This window comes from Ammospiza caudacuta, chromosome 3 (assembly GCF_027887145.1).
Source record: "Ammospiza caudacuta isolate bAmmCau1 chromosome 3, bAmmCau1.pri, whole genome shotgun sequence".
Taxonomy (NCBI): domain Eukaryota; kingdom Metazoa; phylum Chordata; class Aves; order Passeriformes; family Passerellidae; genus Ammospiza; species Ammospiza caudacuta.
This window is the reverse complement of record NC_080595.1, coordinates 70,270,986-70,290,365: the sequence shown is the minus strand read 5'-3', so window position 1 is coordinate 70,290,365 and position 19,380 is coordinate 70,270,986. Positions and strand designations below refer to the sequence as shown.

Genomic DNA, 19,380 nt, shown 5'->3' with positions numbered 1-19,380 from the left:
AACATGTTTCTCTTTTATTGAAACAGATTGTCTCCTTCTCCCTCTGTGCCACTTCCCCCCTCTTAGGTTTGTTTTGTTTTTCTACTTAGAGATTCGTTTTAACATGGAATTATAATTGCACTCTATGAGTGAACAGCTACATGATTAAAACCTTACTGCCTTTGAAATGCAAATAGATTGCCCTTGCAAGTGTGCCTGGGCATCAATTTTGCCTATTATGCTTAGGAACAGGCTAAGTTGTTAAACACTGAGACATCAAGGATCCCTGTTCTTGTTATCCTGTATTTCAAAACACCAAAAAATCCTAGTATTTGGATAAGAAAGCCATGAACCAACATATAATTGATTTGCCTCTATTTCCTCTGCAATACAAAAAAGCAAGCAAATACTTAAATAATTTTATGGCCTTTGTTAGTCGTGTAGTTTCTGTAGTGCTGTTTTAGTCAGGCCTTAGACATCAATGACCTTCAGTCCAGCTGGAAAGAAAGGAATCTTTACTTCTGTAAGATATAAGTATTTCTACATTAATAAAAGCAAGAAAATTGACTTTATTATAATCTCAATATGCTGTATTTTATCCGTTTTCATTTGCTTTCCATATACAAACATAAGGGAGTTGTGCAGTGATAAGGCAGCCACAAGTCTAAAGAAGAACTTTACCACCCTCCTTCCATTGTGCAGCATGTAGCAACACTGGCCCAGTTCCCTGTGATTGAGGGAAGCTTTCTCTCAAAGGGCAAAGAGAGGTTGTAGGGCTGGAATGGGCCAGGCTTTCAGGATGACTTGGCATTGCAAATCTTGTCTCTTAGGCAAGTGTGCACAAAATGAGGAGCAAAAGAAAAGGAAGATGCACATTGGCCCGTTCACTGATCAAAAGTTACCCACCACAGGTAGCTGGGCTGGTAGTTTCTAGCCCCTACTGGATTAATGGAGCTCATGGCTGACCAAGCTGCTCCCTACTACAACAGGAATTTCATCTCTGGGCACTGCTGCAGTTCACTCAAAGGCATTGCTTCCTGCCAACCACTGCCAGCTGGAACAGTAGCTAGTGCCTGAGGAAAAGCTTATCATCTGCTACTGCAGAGGCGGCAATGGTCAATGTTGAGCTCCTGAAGTGCTTTGAAGACAGTCATTTCTTTTCAGAAAGTGACTCCTGGTGACACTCAATACTGTCAGCTGTACCTCTGCAGCTAAGGCATACACTCTGAGTATGGTGGATATTGGCAGGGTTAACAAGAAGAGGGGAAGCATGACATTAGTTGAAATTAAAACCTTGGAGAGAGATTTCCATAGATTTTATATGCCCATCCTGTTCTCTCAGAGTCTCGGCTTGATGTTTTGTGTTGAGTATAAACAGAAGAATGTTTCTACGCCTTCTTTGTGACTCAGTAAAACGTTGATGTTCATGATCTGGTACAAATCTGGTACATATTCTGGTATGTACCAGAATGTGCCTTGTGCTGAATGGAGGTAGCCTTATTGCTGCTTATCCCAGTTTTTCAGCACAGAATGGCTCTCCCAAGGGATTCTTGGTTTTTCATCTCCAAAGCATCTCCTTTCATTAGCTCTGCCATCTGTTTTATATTAAGCTAGTCTTAATTATGATGATGCCTCTGGTGCTACCTGTGATCATGGCCAAAAGACACTCTCATTCTTGGAATGTGGGAGAAGACTGAGACCTCCCTGCTTCATCTCTTAGGGAACATAAAGTGGCAAAGTTACAGCTAGCAATAGTGAAGGAGGAATATGTTTGGCTTAGACCTGAAAAAAAAAAGACTGAGTGTTTTTATTTGTTTATGTGACATACATTTTATCTTAAGCATATTGTAGCTTTTCTATATTATTTATACCCTGGTATCATACATATTACACATATTATACACATTATACATATACCAATATATACTAATAAAGAAGGTATATGAAGACTGTTGCCACAAGTCACTTCCTTGCTATAAGGAGTTCTAGCAGCATGGACCATGGTGAGGCAGTGCTCTAGACTAAGACCTACCCCTGATTAAATTATTGATAGATGAATATAGTTACATAGATGGAGTAGCCATGGCACTAAACAGGTTTCTTTCCTTGTAACAAATTCTTGATACACTTATTATTATACCAAAACCCTTATTTAAATAAAGTATTATAGAATCCCAGCCTTGCTCTTTAGACTTCTAGAATTGAAATAAAATTCAGTATAAATATATAATCATTCATTATTTCCTTGATCTGCATTTAAAAGGTACTTAGTCTGTATTGTCTGCTTTTCACCTTTTTCTGATATGACTTTTTTCTGCCCTCTATGTCCCACAAGGGTGGGGTATTGTTTGTTGTTTGCCACTGTGTTGTCTGCTAAAGCTGCTGCTCTTCTACATTCATCAGTACTTCCTGGTATCAATTGTTTCCCTGACAACTCAGAAATGATGAATTATGTGGCCAGCTTCCTCTCTAACTAATGTCTTAAGTAGATGAGTGATGCATCTCTTCATTATCAGTAACCTAAACATTTTGTGTTCCTCATCCATGAAACAATGAGACTGTTTATTTGACTATTGGGCTGTAAAAAACACCTAGTTAGTCTCCTCCAGCCTTAAAATTCTGCATGTATTTTGTGCAGATTATTGGAAAATTAACATGAGCTTCACTGGAAGTATTCATCTTTGATGGAAGATCTTGACAACCATGCCCTTGGGAGCAGCTATACTGGGCCTGCTTAGGACATTTCTTTCCACTACTTTATCAGAAGGACAAAGTCTCCTGACAGTGTTCCCTAAGTAAAAACATGACATGATTCTGTGATGACAGCTTCACATACAGTTCTTGCAACATAAAGCTGGATCTAGTCTGGTCCTGGTGGTCTGCAGTGAAGGCTGGAGGACAGAATAGCATGTTAATGCTAAGTGCTCTCACTGGTAGGGCTGGCTGCAGCATCCAGAAGTCTGTGAGCTTCTGTCCTACAGTACATATGTAGCATGGATAAGATTTTGACTTCATTTCCTTGGTTCTGTATAATTACACCTTTATAACCCCACCAATGAGACCTTTGAGTACCTTCAGTCCCAAAGTGCTAAATGTACCTAGAATCTGACCCTGCTTCCTTGTATTTCACTGACTTTGATGTAAAATGTCCCTGCAAAAAATTCCCACTTTGCAGTTAGTAAAAATAATGAATTCCTTTATTTATGTATAATGCAGTAATAGTAAAAATTGATAAACAATAAACCTAGAAACTAGGAATCTAGAATAATTTGCAAACAAACATAAATTAAACAGGAACAAAAGGAAGCAAACACAGCTGAATTTTTCCTTATCTCTGTAGATGTATGGTTCATTAGGCATACTGTCCAAATAAATTTTAAATGTGTAAATATGACAAATGTAAAAATAAATTTTATTTTAAATATAAATCTATATTGTTTCTGTGAATTAGTAGCTTCTTCATGAAAGTATGCACTGTTCACATGTAAAAGACTTCTAAAAAATATTTGGCTGTTTTTCTTTGTCTTATAAGTACTGCCAATCTTCAAATTTAGCTATTAGCATGATGCTCAAAGATAAGAGAATCACATAATCACTTAGGTTGCAAAATACCTCAGTGATAATCGAGTCAAATTTATGACTGAACACTACCATGTCAACTAGACCATGGCACCAAGTGCTATATCCAGTCTTTCCTTAAACACCTCCAGTGACTCCACCACCTCCCTGCAGCCCATTCCAACGTCTACTCACCTTTTCTATGAAGAAAATCTTCCTAATGTTCAGCCTAAACCTTCCCTGATGCAGCTTGAGGCAATGTCCTCCTGTCCTGTCCCTTGCTACCTGGGAGAAGGCACCCACCTCCAACTGGCTACAACAGCCTTTCAGTTTTAGGAAGTAATAAGGTCACCCCTGAGGCTCCTTTTCTCCAGGCTAAACACCCCCAACTCCCTCAGCTTGTGCTCCAGACCCTTCACCAGCTTCATTGCCCTTCTCTGAACTTGCTCCAGCCCTCAATGTCCTTTGTGTAGTGAGGGGCCCAGAACTGAACACAAGATTCAAGGTGTGGCCTCACCAGTGCCGAGTAGTGGGGGAAAATCTCTTCCCTAGTGCTGCTGATGACATTATTCTTGACACAGGTCTGGATGCTATTGGCTTCCTTGGACATCTGGGCACACTGCTGGCTCACGTCCAGCCAGCTGTTGACCAACATTCCCAGGTCCTTTTCCACAGGGCAGCTTTCCAGCCACTCTTCCCTCAGCCTGTAGAAGTGCCTGGGGTTGTGTAGGAACCAGAATTTTTTCTTGTTGTACGTCCTGCTGTTGATCTTGACCCATCAATCCAGCCTGTCCATTCCTCTCTGCACAGCCTTTCTGCCATCCAGCATCCCAACCCAAGCTGGTGTCCTCTGTCAATTTGCTTGTGGTAGACTCAACCCCCTCATGCAGATCATCAATAAAGATGTTGAAGAGTACTGGGCTGATCTCTGGGAGACACCATTGGGATGGATGTGACTGGATGCCAAGTGGATGCAGCAACATTCATCATCCATATCAGAGAAGGATCATTATCTCTTTCCGAGCCCCTTTTTAAAGTATGAATTCTCCTGTGTATTTCTTTTGTGATGACATTTTCTGACCTAATGTGACATGTTGGCATTCCCACCACATGTCTGTTTGACCTTATGAACTGTTCAGTTTATATTTCACCAGCTGGCTCCATTTAATTTACACAAACAAGCTTTCTGTTACTGCTTTATCAACCACTTTCTTGAAGAAAAAGAAAATTATCTACAGATTCACACAGGAATGAATGCACACACTCTTGTGGACATGTACACACCCATACACACACACACCACACACACACACACACACACACACACACACCCCCACACACACACACACGTACACACACACACACACACACACACACACACACACACACACAATTTAATTGAGGAGGCAAGGCATACTTCACTTTGAATTTATTCAACACACACTCTCACTGCTTCTATGAGTAGCTCAAGATTTTGATAGAGTCAATGGTTTTAATTTCAGGGCCTGCACATCTAAGTTGTTTTGCACGTAATTTCCTAATACAGTAAGGGTGCAGAACAGGTGCCTTCTCTCATTTGGCATATGCTTCCTTATCAGACTGAAGTTCAGCTACTGAAGCTGGAAGGCATTTTAGATTTTGGTAAAAGTCCAGCAACTCTAAATGTCAAGGGAAAAAAATATAAAATGTACTTAGGAAATTGTTTTTCTGTAACACTAACACAGATTTTTGTAGCCACCAACTTCTCTGATTATGTGTCTAATTTCTTATCTCCTTACTGCTGTGCATTGTCAGGCTCAGATATTAATGAATTTACCTGGTATAACCTCTACACAGCATAGAAACTTGATTACCACTTTGTTGAGAAGAAACTGAGACATAAGTGACCTGCCAAAGGTCATACACGGAGAGTGAGGCAGAGCCAGAAATTCAACCCATAGTGCCTGACTTTTCAGAGAGAGCTTTAATAGAAAGATGAGCTTTTCCTTTTTTCAGATCATTTATCTCTTTTAAAAGTCAGTAATTTCTAGCTGGAATATTTAAGGTTTGAAACATAAATCTGTACTTGTGAGTTCTTTCATAAATATTTGCTTTTCAGCCACTTCTTCATCTGCTGACTTGTTACTTCTTTTGAGACTTTTGTTGATGTTTTCTCTGCATTGTAAAATACATTCCTGAAAGTGGCAATACCACTTGTAAAAATAATCTTCCTATGTTTTACTTTGCAATTTATGAACTGGCATGAATATCAGTTTCTTGGAACAGTTAGTTTTTAACCTTAAATAGGCAAACACATATGGATAGTCATAGTATTATTGTTGTAAAAATCTTATAGTATATAAATACCAGAAAAATTTCTTCCACTTTTCTTCCAACTCATTACTCTTTACAACCATTGCGAAACTCTGTTATTCAGTCACTGAAATTTTATTATGCTATCTATATCTTTTTGATCTACTGAAGATAAATGGAAGTCAACTGTCTTATCACCTAAGTGAGACATGATTATGCTTCATTCAGGAAGGGTGACTACTTTTAAATCAAGACATTTGCCTTTTTTTAAAGCATTCCCATCTGATCTCTAAAAAATGGTATCTAATGCTTTACTTAAAAATAAGTTAGGCTAATTGTTCTATAATCTCTGTAATACTCATAGGATTTTGCCTTAATTAAGACATTAAACTCAGTCATCAGAAGTCTCTGTTGAATGTTGATTCAGTGGTCTCTTTTAAAAAAACTTCCACTAAAATTTTCATCAGATAGTTACTACAGCTGCCTTTAGAAACCTTTTCTCTGACAGAACATGCCCTTATTCCTGGCTCATTTTACTGTAATAGAATGTTTGAGGTTTTAAAGAGCTATTGTCTATGAACAGGAGATCCTGTCACATGAAGCAGCTGAAAAGCAAAGGATTTGAAAGGAATATGAAGACTAGATCAGCCCCTCTCCTCTTGTCCTGCTTTATCCTGCAGTTACTGTGACTTATTGTAGAGAAATTCACTCTACTCTTGGCCATTTAGTGCTATTCACAGCAGCAGACAGAGCTGTCAAACAAACCACTTTGTTGTGCTGTGTGTGATATGTTCTGATGCTTCTTCATGAAATAGATGATCTTGCTCTTCTGGAGCATGTGCCCTTATTTTTTCCCCTAGAAATTTCAATCCAGTACAAACAATTTTTGACTCATCCATGAAATAAGAATCTTGGCGGTTAGGATGGGGGTTCCTGCTATTCAGCATCTCAAGTGAAGCTGTTGGGCCTAAGCCAGGTGAGCTGCCAGAAGTTTGGAAATCCCAGCCTTGCCAGCCTAACTGCTGTGCATAATGGAATAGCTCATATGCTGAAGACATTTGCAAAAGAACAGAAATATAGTAACCCCCAGACAGCTATGAAAACTGCCCTGCATCCTTATAACTCATCCTGCAGATGATACAGAAGGGACTTGCTCAGTATCACATAACAAAGTTGGAAGGAGGGATGGTGAAACTGAAGGAGACAGAATCTAAATGGTCTTGACACTGATGGAGAAATTCTGCATAGAAGCTGATACTGATCTTTTTTTTTTGTGTCAAGTTCAATAAACCAGTGATGTATTTTTGGCCAAAATGACAATAAAATACGATCATTGGGTAGCAGCAGCTGACTTTCTGGTTATGCATTCTGTCACCAATTTTTCTGCTATCTGGAAATAGCTGGGGAAAGACTTTTATGATCATCAGTGTTGATAAAATATTAAATATCTTAGAGCCATTGAATTTTCTGTGTTTAAAAATGAAATTAATTATTAAATAATTATGTATTTAAGATATCATATTAAAAAGATGCACCACAGGAGTTATGTTCAATTTGATGAGCTTTATAGCAGAAATGCCCTTGGACAAAATGATGAACTGCAGTGCTACTCATAATATATACATATAGATTGTCATTTTAGTTATGACTCTGGTCTTTGAGTAGAAAACTGACACCTCTGCTTCTGAGTGGTGAGCAGAGATGTCTCCCACCAGCTCTGTTGGATAATCCAGCGCTTACATTCTCATTTTAGTCACTATTATTGTTTTTGTTGCTTTTATTGTTAGAATGATAGTTGTATTAGTTCTTCAGAATGAGGACTAATGCCTTTGTAAGAACTTAAAGTGACCTAGCTATGAACCCACCTTAGAAGCACTTTCAAAGCAGAGAAGCAAGACCCAAAGGTTATTCCAGAGAGACCCGTGTTCAGCTTGGCCAAAATTACCTTTTCTGTGAAACCCTGATCATGAAGTCTGCAGGTGGAGACCAAGAGTCCAGATCCCAAAAGCTGAGGAAATTCAAACCTAAGTACCCAGCTGCTGTGGAAGGTGCTGCTTTGGTCTCTCTGAAAGAGATAGGCTGAGGGCAGGATTGCTTGGAAATTGCTGGGAACAGGGCAGAAAGCCCAGCTCTCACATGTTGAGCACATGATTTGAAATTATCCTCTATGACTTATAGAGGGAAAATTGAAAAAGAAATCTTCAGTATTAAACTGAAGAAGTCCACTTCAGGTATGTAATTCTTATTTACTTATCATATTATTTTCTCTTATTTACTTATCATATTATTTTCTCTGTTGTTTCATTTCTCTCATATACCTGTAAAGTCTTTTTGATTCCTCCTAAATACTTTGTCTGTCATTTATTAGTTTTGCTTATTTCCAGTTCATACATTATACTCTCAAATATGGAAATTGATTTATTTTCCCTTCCTATAGTAAATACATATTTTTCATATTTGCAGCCATAGACTTTTATTCTCATTTCTTGCCAAGTTGCATCTGTGCTTGCTTCTATGTATTCTTTCTTCTCAAAAATCTAGTGCCTTTTTTCTATTACTTTTATTTTTCCCCAAGTTTCCTTTTTTTTTTTTTTTTTATTTTTAAGTGGCTTTTATTCTGAGAGACAGAACCTGTTTTTCCTTCCAAGATTGTATCTGTACAATCTACAGGACTGTAGCAAAGATTCATTTGGACTATTCAAGTTGGTTAGCTCCACACATAAAATTTCTCACCCACAACTTTTGCAGCCTCCCTTGCCTCCTGCTGTCTGACAAGTTTCCTATGTTGGAGAAATAACATAATCCTTGCCTGAAAGGCATGCATTAACTGTACCTGAGTAAAATTCATGTAGGTCAGGAATCACAGCTTGACCATTCCTGCTTTATAATAGCTCAAAATGTGTGGGGAAATCTTCCTTCACTTGAAACATTTAGCTGACAATTGAAACAAGTTTCTTGTTACATGGTTTATTTTTCCTGTGCTTTGATAAGGAGGATAATAAACTGTCAGTCATGCTCATAGTACCTTGACATACAGAGCTGCCTTTTCTGCCCCCCTGGAAATTTGGTAACTCATCCAGTGAGAAACCGAGAAAAAGGGCAAGATTTCTCTCATGTGAGAAGTCTTAGCCAATCCATAACTACTTCTTTACCCAGCACACAAAAGTCACAGAGTCCCTTCTGTACTGCAAAGCGACAACAAAATATGTGAACAAACTCTTATCAAAGCAAGAGATTTTTAAAATAGCCTTAAGGTGAGAGAGCAAAAGACCCACACCAGTGTCTGTCTCCCAGGTGTACATGAAAGACAGAATAAGGCTTGCTCTGCATGTACATATACAGAAAGGTTATGTAGCAAGGGAGAGACTTGCCTGATATCCCTAAAAAGAAGATGAGAGCTGTTCCCCCAAGAATCACAGCTCTTTACTGAACAATGGGACAAAGTGCATCAGCAAACAAGCCTGCTTTGCCCTTGGTCTCCCACCATTTCAGATTTTGGTTCCTGCCGGAAGATCAAGCCCCTCTGCTAGCTGGGGAGTGCAGCCACACTGCAGCCACAGAGCTGCACTGAGGCTGCTTCTTAGCTCAGGAGCTTCCCTGCTTTCGTCTGCTTGGTACATGTCAGCACCCTCTACAATCACCCACACAGAGACACTGGATTTGTCATTATTCTGGATTTCTGCCTCCTTTCTGTAGAGATTATGGGGAGCCTAATCATGTGGGACCTAGAGTGGAAAGGTGATGGGATAGATTGGGCAGAGGAGGAGGAGAATGGCTGCACATGTGTTCCCACAGGCGCTGTGTAAGTCCCCCCGGAAAGGTTTCTGTCAATACTCAGGCAGTTCAACACCAAAGGACTTTTCCCAATCTGGGTGCAAGCAGAAAATTTGCTGGGATAGACTGGATATGCTAGGACCCAAATCAGTATAGAAAGAGTATATTTATTACACAGCCTTGGCTTGCTTTCAGATATGTTATTTTGAACAATGGCTCCAGCCAGTGTCATGGTCTCCTCTTTCTCACACCTGAAACTTTCCTCAGAAGACAATCACAAAATTTGCTTTAACAGAGCTATTTCCCAATGACTTGGCTATACAAGTGGCAGATGTGGTCTCTTACATTAGAGGCAGCAGAGTTTTATCTTTGTGAGGTCTGATTCTGTCCTGAGTTTGACTTTCATTTATGTGGGAGAAAATTAGCTCCTTTTAGGTTCTCAGAATGCACTTACAAAAGGCTGCAGCAGAAAAACTGGAATTAATTGAATACCAAGTGCTACTAAACCTTCAGCTTGATTACACACAGAGCTGTACAAGTTAAAAGGACATCAGAACTGTTGGATTATAACTATTAACGTGGCATAAAGGAAATGAAATGAGATCACCAGTGTTACTCAAATGAAATCTAAAGCTGTTCTCATGGTGCATTATCAGGTTGGACGATTGCTTGGTGGCTAATAGAGCAATTTCAGCACCCAAGCTCTTGACCAAACTAGTTATAGTGCTCAGGTTTCCCTATGCCATGTGAACACCTACAAAATGATTGCACCCTGTAATTCTCTATTCAGAGATGAAATATTGCAGAGGACCTGGTCTCATCTCTGGGCAGGAAACAGTGGCAGTGTTGGTTTCCCTGTGCAGGCTAGAGGGTTTTAAGTTGGCTGCTAACTTGCAGACCTAGACATGGTTTCACATGAGAGATTTGCAAGTTCAAGGGTGTCACTCCAAGACATTTGGGGTAAAAAGTTTAGGCATTGTGCAATGCCTAAACTTTTAACCACCTCACAGATTTTGTAACACAGGAGTAGCTGCTAGGTTACTTCTACATGAGTAAGTGTAGTGCCTTCTAAGGATTCAGCAACCAATCAATCATGCCAGATATATGAATATAGCCTCTTACCTCTCCAAGAGTTTGTGGCATCCATCCATTAGGCTTCTGGAGGACACTGTACAAGATCAGCTGGTGCTAAGCAAGCCTAGCAAAGAGTCATAGCACTCAACCTTCATTTGTCCCTGTTTTGTCTGTGTTTAAGTGCTGAGTTTCCTCAACTTAAGGAAATTTGAATACTTGTCTCCTGTGCTCAAAGAATATCCTAATTATGGTGCAAGCAGCCTCTGGGTGTAACTCAGTGCACTTTTGAGGTTGAAGAAGAAAGCTGTTAAGAAGAGTCTTGTAGGCTTACACTTAGGAACATCCAGGAAAAGAAGGTACTTACCGTTTTAATCTACTCCAGTGATTATTTTTACTATTTTATGCAAAATAAAAATGCATTGCAACTACTTTTATTTATCAAGTTACTTAATATTTTTTGCAATTGTTATTCAATTCCACTAAAATGGATTAAAAATAGAATTCTGAATTGGTTAGGTAGCTCCAAGTCTTGAGAAGATGTCTGCATAGTTATATTCTGTATTTTTTTAATATCTAGGTGTCAAAAGTCAAAATGAACATGACAGCTGTGAAATACTCAACATCAATTGACAGCATTTTAAAATAAAGCCTGTATGGCTTCGCAAAGGAAATTTTGCTGAATCTTGAATATAAATGAACCTGTATAACTAGCTGTGCTTGTTCCTCTTTTGTTATTAGTGGACAGAATGGCAGCCCTCTGTGACAGGGAAGACCACTTGCATAAAGGTGGAAACTTTAGAGCCCAGGAAAGAAATATAGTCAGACTTTTTATCTCACCAGCACTAACTGGAAGTTTCTTCTCCAGTTAACTCTCGGGGCACTTCAGAGCAAATTGATTAAAATGAGCCCGAAGGTGTAATAGTAGCTACCCATTGTATGGGATATGCATTGCTAATTACTCCTGATGGAAATGATAATTACTTGTGGCTACCTCTTGGAAGAGTAGACTTACCATTCAATTAAAAAAAAAAAGAAAAAATACATTGTTATTTCCTTCATCTCCTTGGAGCAGGCTGGCTGTTTCAATATGTGGAGTTTTTAAGACAAATGATGATTTCACTTCACTAACCTTATAGGTTTGGGCTGCATCTTTGCAAGACACTCTGTTGCTACACAGCCATCCAGAGTAAAAAGGCTTTTTCTCTGTTCCTATAAAGCTGTATTACTAGTGGAGCTTTACTGAGGAGCTTGCAACAACTGGAACAATTTTCTGAAGATGAAGTTAGTAACAGTGCTGCTTTTAGTTCCACCCCTTATGAAATGCCTATAACTTCTTTTCCATATAGTAGGGAATTGTAAATGAATTCTTATGTCTCCATGGGTTTGAAATGAAAACGAAGCCTTCACAGTTCAGTGAAGTGGAAAGTCTTTCATCGGAAGAAAATCAGCCAAGGAATTGGATGGCAAAGACCTCATACATTACAAAACAGTTGTTTGCAATTAAGGCCAGGGGTAAGATGTGCATGATTCTGTCATGTTTCCTTTTGTCTATTTAATCAGCCTGAGGCATAACATCAGATGGCTTGAAGTAGCATTGTTTCCTTGTCATATGCTATGTTTTTCTGTATATTATGTGTACTGTATATATACTGTATCAAAGGACTACAATCTGTTCAAAATATAGATGTTTCATATCCTGATCAATAATCAGGACACTTTCATAAAAGCATTAACATTCTAAAGTAGTGAGCACTGCTGCTGAGGGGAAATTATTTTGCAGGTTGTTAAGGACTCATGTAGGAATCACAAGGATGTCAGAAGAGCTAATTTCCTTGTACCACAGCCCTTTTCTGTGGTCACAGTGGCAAAGACAATGACTGCCTGTGCTGATATTTCTCTTTCTGTCTCACAAGCCATACATTTCAGGGAGGGCTGCAGATCACTATGCACCATGAGAAAAAACTTTGAAACTAATAAGAAGTTAATGGAGTCAAAGTTGGAATGAAAGTAAGCTCAACATAAACTAAAAAGAGTCCAGTAATTTGGTCACCATCAGCTCCTAAAGTCATGCCACGCTGCTGCCAGTTTTACTAAAAATCTCAGAACAGCAGGTAATCTTATTTACCATATGCTAAGCACGGTGCAGCAGATGGACCATGGCATTCTAGTCTTTTCTGTGCTTTCCTTGCACTTGTCAATTCAAGCCCTGGGAAAAAGGCTGGTATCCAGATTGATAACACATGGATGTTCTCTAAGGGCTTGACTCTTTCATCAGTGCATTATTGCAGAAAGGACTGAAAATCCTTTCTCTATAAATATAAATGAAGTTAGGGAGAGTTGGTGGCTCTGAAGATGGTTTATTATGTCTGTCTCAAAGTTGTCAGAAGGTAAGTCAGTCTTTAAAGAACAGATTAGCCAGAGCTGATCAGCTGGTAGGAGACTGCTATGGAATATCACACGTAAAGTATCTCCTCAAAGAAACTAATAAACAAAGGAAATATCAACTTATAGGCACCGATGACGGTTAGTCTGGGCACATGCCTGTTTCACTAGCATGCATGAGCCTTCAGTAACAAAATTAAGTCTTTATAATGCAACCTGAGACTCACTGGATCTATATTATTGAGTTTCAAATTGTTTTTTTCTTTGTGAAGTAAATTTTATGTGGCAGACTCTAAATTAAATAGAAAACTAATAACGATGTAGCTAAGTAGACAGTTGGTGTCCTCAGAATTGAGGACTACAGCAACAAAAAATGTCAGATTATTATTAAAATCACTTTTAAGAATTTACCTGAAGTCCTTGTCTCTGTAATTAAGCTCTTTCAAAAATGAAATTTATCATCATTTATTCTGCTTCTGCAGTCTTTAACAAATCTGAGGACCTGCTCAGGGGCCTTCAATAAGTATAAAGTCTTGTGGCGAGTATTTTTTCAAGAAACTAATTAGATTGTCCATAATATTTTTGTATTTTTGAGGTGAGTTAGGGAGGAAGATAAAACTTCTGTTCCATATCTTTATGCTTACTATCAGACTTTACAGGTACTATCGAAATTTCTCTGATTCACTTTGCAATCTATTCTAGCAAAATGACAACATAAGAGAGCTTAGAGGACAGCTTGGGAACACCTCTTCAGTGGGTTCAAGGTATTTTTGGCTAAGTACAAAGAAGAGGAAGGCACTCAGTGCTGTTTCCTCTGAAGCCTATCCTCTCCCACTGGAGACATCCAATGACTGCCAACCATTCATGGAAACCTGGAAATGTCTTTGTGTTTTCTTTGTTACAAAGTCCTGCATAAAGCACTAATTACTGGGGCCACTACTAGTGACAGATCCTGATTTGAAAAGATGTTTGGTCTAATCCAGAAGAGATTTAGCGACATTACTCATCTTTTTAAACAGGTTAGTCTTCTGCCTGCCTAGTGAACTGAAGTAGCTCCACATGGAAGGGGCAGGTAATCATGAGAGTCAGTGCAAAGGAGTGGGAAGGAACACATTGAGGATGGAGAATGAGACCTTGGCAGGTATGAGCTGGGTTGACTGAAACTGCCATGGGATTGAAGACTCCTTCTACACAGCTGGTTTCTAAATTTATTTTTACATAGGAAAGAAATAGCATTTTATCCCATTTTAAATGAAAGTAAAGACACCACTCCCTGTAATATTCAACTTTTGTCCTCCCCTTCATGAAGAAGGGTCCTTTGTGAACTCCTTGGTCTCTGTGGTCGTCTCAGTCTGTACTGAAACTAGCAGCAGTGATCTGTAGCACTGCCATTATTGAAAAATCTCTCCTATTACAGGGTTCCAGTAAGTTGAACAGGCTTCAACCACGAGTTAGATCAGCTATCCAGGGAGTAAATATGTGCCCTGTAGTGTTTCCATACCCTGGGTTTGAAAAGTGGCTGGACTGGCTTGTGACACTGGGGTTCTCTTTCTTTATGGTCTGTACAACACTGAACCAATGGGCAGTACTCAATAAGAACTAAATGGTATATAGAAATTTTTCACAGGGTCACAGCATAGTTGAGGTTGGAAGGGAAATGGAACCCCCACTGCCCAAGCAGAAACACCCAAAACCAGCTGCCCAGGACAGTGTGCAAATGGCTTTTGAATATCTCCAGTGATGGAAAAGCTGCAACTTCTCTGGGCAACCCATGCCTGTGCTTTACCTGCACAGTATAAAAGTGTTTCCTGATGTTCAGATTGTGGCCCTGTGTTTTTAGCTTATTGCCTTTTAAAAATCTTGGACTATTATAATGAAACATGTTGCTAAAAATTATGTGTCTTTTTTATTCGAAGAGGTTGTGGCAAAAAAAAAGGAAAAAAATCCATTTACATAGGGTATATGCATTTCCCTCATATCTATTCCACTTTCCTAAAGAAAATTATGTATAGCTGGTTAATGGTAAATGAATCTCTTATCTCCAATTATCAGTCCTTTATTTATCTATGTAATAATTTCCAAAAATACAATTTCAAATTAATCTCTGATAATCTGTTATGCTGCAAATTATTGTCCTATGTATTTTAAATAGCAGCTGGGACAATCTGATAAAAATACACAGAAATGTTAGCTGTTTTAATCCTAACATTTACCGGAGCTGTGAGCCTATAATTTTAGAGTACAGAAAATAGGAAAGATGCAATGTCTTTAGAGAACTTAAATGCCACAAGTTAACAGCTGCAACTTCATGTAGCTGTGCATCACTCTGAAATCATAATCTCAAGCTAAGAATGCACTTCCCAGACTGAACACTCATGATCAATTTGAATAGAAATTATTCACTCAGAATTTGGGAAGCAAAGCAAAAAGGTTGAAGTGAACTATTCAGAAATTGCTCCTGAAGAGGAAAGTACAATAAGGTCAGGACTTCACAAACTGGTTATGAACACTGAGGCAAAATCCCCATTAACCCAGGAGAATGCTTTGGGTAATGTGTTGTATCTATATATTATGAATCAATTTTGAAATTTTCTCTTCACTGGGTTGTGTAAAATAGACTTGACAACATTGCATTGAAGTCTTAGTGAAAGTGAATCAGACTCTTGCTCTTATAGTCTTCTTAATATAAAATATAATGCCTTTGAACCCTCTCTCCTCCCCTGCTGTTCCTGACTATTCTTCTGTGCATTTTTGAACAGGATTTGTCAACCAGATTTGTCTAAGATATAGCCTAAATTTATCCACGTCTCTCCAAAATTGCAAATGATAAGCTGGAGTTAAGCCAGTTGACTTTAACAGGAAAGTGCGTAGTCGTGCCTGGTAGATCACAGTCTCTGTGACTCTTCTGATCAATGCAGAGAGATATTAATTTCAAATGCATATTTTGTGCTTGGAAGTAACTTTGACCTAACTAATTTTCCCCTTTCATTGAAAATATATCTCAGCCTTCAGTCAGTTTGAGCCAGGACCATATGAAGTATCACCCAAGGTATCACCCAAAACTGCCTGGAATCTGTCTGCCCACCTGAAGACCATGAAAATGTTAAATTGGATAAAAACTCCCTGTTCAACACTATTAGATAAGTTAAATATCTATATTTTTTGTCTGGAAGTAGGCAAGATAAATGGCTCTTATACAGGGAAACAGTGAGTTGTATTGTAGCTACTGCAGAGAATTTCACATATGCTCTGCCGTGTTGTGCTGGCACGGCTGCAATGCAGCATGAAGAAGGGGCGCATTGCTCACAGTGTTAGCACATATGATTAAAGATACAGCAAGACAAGAAGCAGTCTCTTGGAAGAGTTTTAAAAACCACTTATTTAGAAAAACCAATGCTTCCAAATCGCTGAACAAAATAAACAGCCCATGGGGAACACTTGATCTTATAATCTGAACTACCAGCCACTTTGCTGCCATAGCCCAGAACATTCAGATGTTCTGGACACCTTCCAAAATTTTTGTCTCCATCAATCTCTAGATGGTGGTTTAAAGTGATTGTTTGTTGTTTTTTTTTTTTCTTCACTTCTTTCTTTTTTTTTTCCTTCTTGTTTTAAAATATTTTTAAATTTGCTTTCATTGTTTTTTTCTTATGAATCTCTAAGAGCCATAAAACATATAATGCATGAAAATAATAATTTCCTGAACTAATTTCTTGTCACTTATTTAATGGCAGCATGAGCTATATGTTTATCCCATTAATAACAATACTCTGATTGTTTTCTTCAGAGTAGACGCATGCATTATCACATGAAAGCAAAGTGTCACAACTGTTTTCTATGACTCCTGAAGCATCACCACCTTTTGGTAATGAAATCACCAAAACCTTTCTTCTGATTTTGTTCATCTGTCTGTTTTTTTGATTTTAATGGGGACTCTGCTTTTTTGATGTACCTGGTTACAGCAGGCTTTTGCGGTCATGCTTTAACCTCACGAGCCACTGCATTAATTTTTGCAAAGTGCCACAACAAAGAGCAGCAATGTTCTTTGAGGTGTGTATTACACCAGATTCCTAGAAGGGTGAGCTTTTTAATAAACTCTGCCTCGCCTCATGTATCACTTTCCTCAACAGTCTATAAACCAAGCTTACCTGAGCAAATCTCTCTCACACATACTTATGACCTGTCTAAGCTAAGGGACCACACTGACATACATCAAGCAAAGGTGAAAAGCCATTGCACATATAGGTAATTTTAATCCATTCCATTTTTAAATACCACAATAAATTTAATTTTCACAATAAATTAAATAGCCATATTCAGTTTACAAAATAGAATTACTTAGTGTGAAACCAGTATTTACAAACATTGTACACTATGTACACCATGTTTAGCTTTGCTGACGCACAAGTATAGAAGAAAAAATTATTTGACCTTTTCTTGACACATGATTGACATGCTACAAGTGACACTATGGTCCATACAATAAAACAATAGTGCAAACTCACCACAGGAACTCTAAAACAATGTAGTTTGTATGAGATAAGATATTCATTTAAAATAATAAGAAAATAGTACTATTCACTCTCATTGTAAAAATTCAGCACTCTGTTTTAAGTGTCAGTATTCCTTTAGCAATACACATACCAAATATAGCCTCAAGATTATGCTTTCTCACAGCTTTACAGACTTTTAACAAGAATTTTTATGGCATAAAATAATGTTCTGCTTAGATCAATAAGTATGTCACATAAACACTTCACTAAGCGAGAGGAACACTGACCCTTTTAACAGTGTCTGACTTTGTTTCCCTAAATACTTCCTTTCCCTTTATTATTATATCTTAAAAGATGCAACTATATTGACAGTAAATTTATGTTAGTTACTACTCTGTAGAAAAAATCGATCCCACCGTATATTTGGTCACACACTGCATTATGTACACGTATGCATGAAAAAAGTTACTTTGCTAGTCGTATCTATGAAAAGTGCATATTTCAGCAGAGGCATCCTATTGCATGCCTCAGGTGCAACAGAAAATGTTGTATGAAGTTTAGTTTAGGGCCAGTTAAATGTCCTCCCCGTGATCTGGTAAAATTTTTGATTAAAAGGATGGAAGAACTTGCGCAATTTGGTAATGACAGAGGTGTCCACCTCTGGATGGATGCGTCCCTTGCTACCCGCCAGGCACTTGTTAAAGACAATGTTAAATCGCAAGCAGTAAAACCCTCTGGTGGCATTGAAGTATAAATTGTACTGACTTATCCTTGGAGGAAGATTTAGGAACTTCTCAACCAGCTGGAGTTCTGGCAGTGGTTCTGTGATGAGCCGGTCTCCGTCCACAATATGAAACTGCTCGATTGGGAAGTATTTTAACCACCTCTCCAGATGTTTTGTGTAGATGCTGGTTCTCACTGCCTTGTACTTAGTGTTCACTTCACAGGTATTAGGATCAATCGCCAGCTTCTCAAATTTGTAGTAAGTTTTGTTCTTTCTTTCCTTGCCTTCCAGCACCTGAGTGTAATCAGAAATAGCTCTTGTGGTAGGTTCCCTGACAATGATCAATAATTTGATAGATGAGTTCATTTTGTAAATCCTTTCAGGTACTTCCTCGGTGATAAAATACGCGGGGCTTTTCTCAATTGTTATTTGATGAGGGTAAGAAAAAGGCATTTTTTTCCGGTACCACTCAATTCCCTTGGCATAGTTTTCATCATTGTCAAAGAAGTGAATCTCTTGAGAAGCTTTGACCACTGCGGGGTGAAGGTTCAGCATCTCCAGTAGTGCTCGGGTGCCTCCTTTCCGCACCCCAATGATAATGGCCTTGGGAAGCTGCTGAACCAGATTGTGCAGTCGGATTTGTTCCTTGCTGGCATTGCCCTTCCGAAATTCATGGAGCAGACCTCGCTTGAACTGCAGGGCTCGCAAGGGGATTTCGTCCTGGCCGCGGGGTCCAAAACGACCATCAATGGGGCAGAGGGGCTGCAGTCTGCAAGCAAAATAAGAGGTACTTGTAAAAAGAGGATTTCTCTCAAGACAAGTTTTATGTACAAAGGAATCATGCTCTTGGGATCATATTCAAATGTAATGTGATGTGCCCATCTTTCAACTCTTATTTTATTATGCCAATGCTTAAATAATTTGCAAATTTTTTTTATTATTCAATCAGGGTTTTTTTTTTTTGCTCTGATTTAACTGGGAAATTCATAACTTGACCAATCTGCCCTTTGCCAGCATAGGAACTATGATTACTGTTCTTGGGTCTTCTTGAACCTTGCCTAAACTTCACATTCCTCAATATTTTGTGATGGTTTGGCAGTTTTT

At 38.6% G+C, this 19,380-nt stretch overlaps 1 protein-coding gene across 1 annotated transcript in view; it reads right to left on the bottom strand.

Moving 5' to 3' along the window:
* Window positions 1-17,339: 17,339 nt before the first annotated feature.
* HS3ST5 (heparan sulfate-glucosamine 3-sulfotransferase 5) overlaps window positions 17,340-19,380 on the bottom strand; it is a 192,518-nt gene continuing 190,477 nt past the window's right edge. The window contains exon 4 of the mRNA XM_058802207.1: window positions 17,340-19,045. Within this exon, the coding sequence (XP_058658190.1) occupies window positions 18,115-19,045 (931 nt within the window). The 3' untranslated portion in view covers window positions 17,340-18,114. The remainder of the gene's footprint in view (window positions 19,046-19,380) is intronic.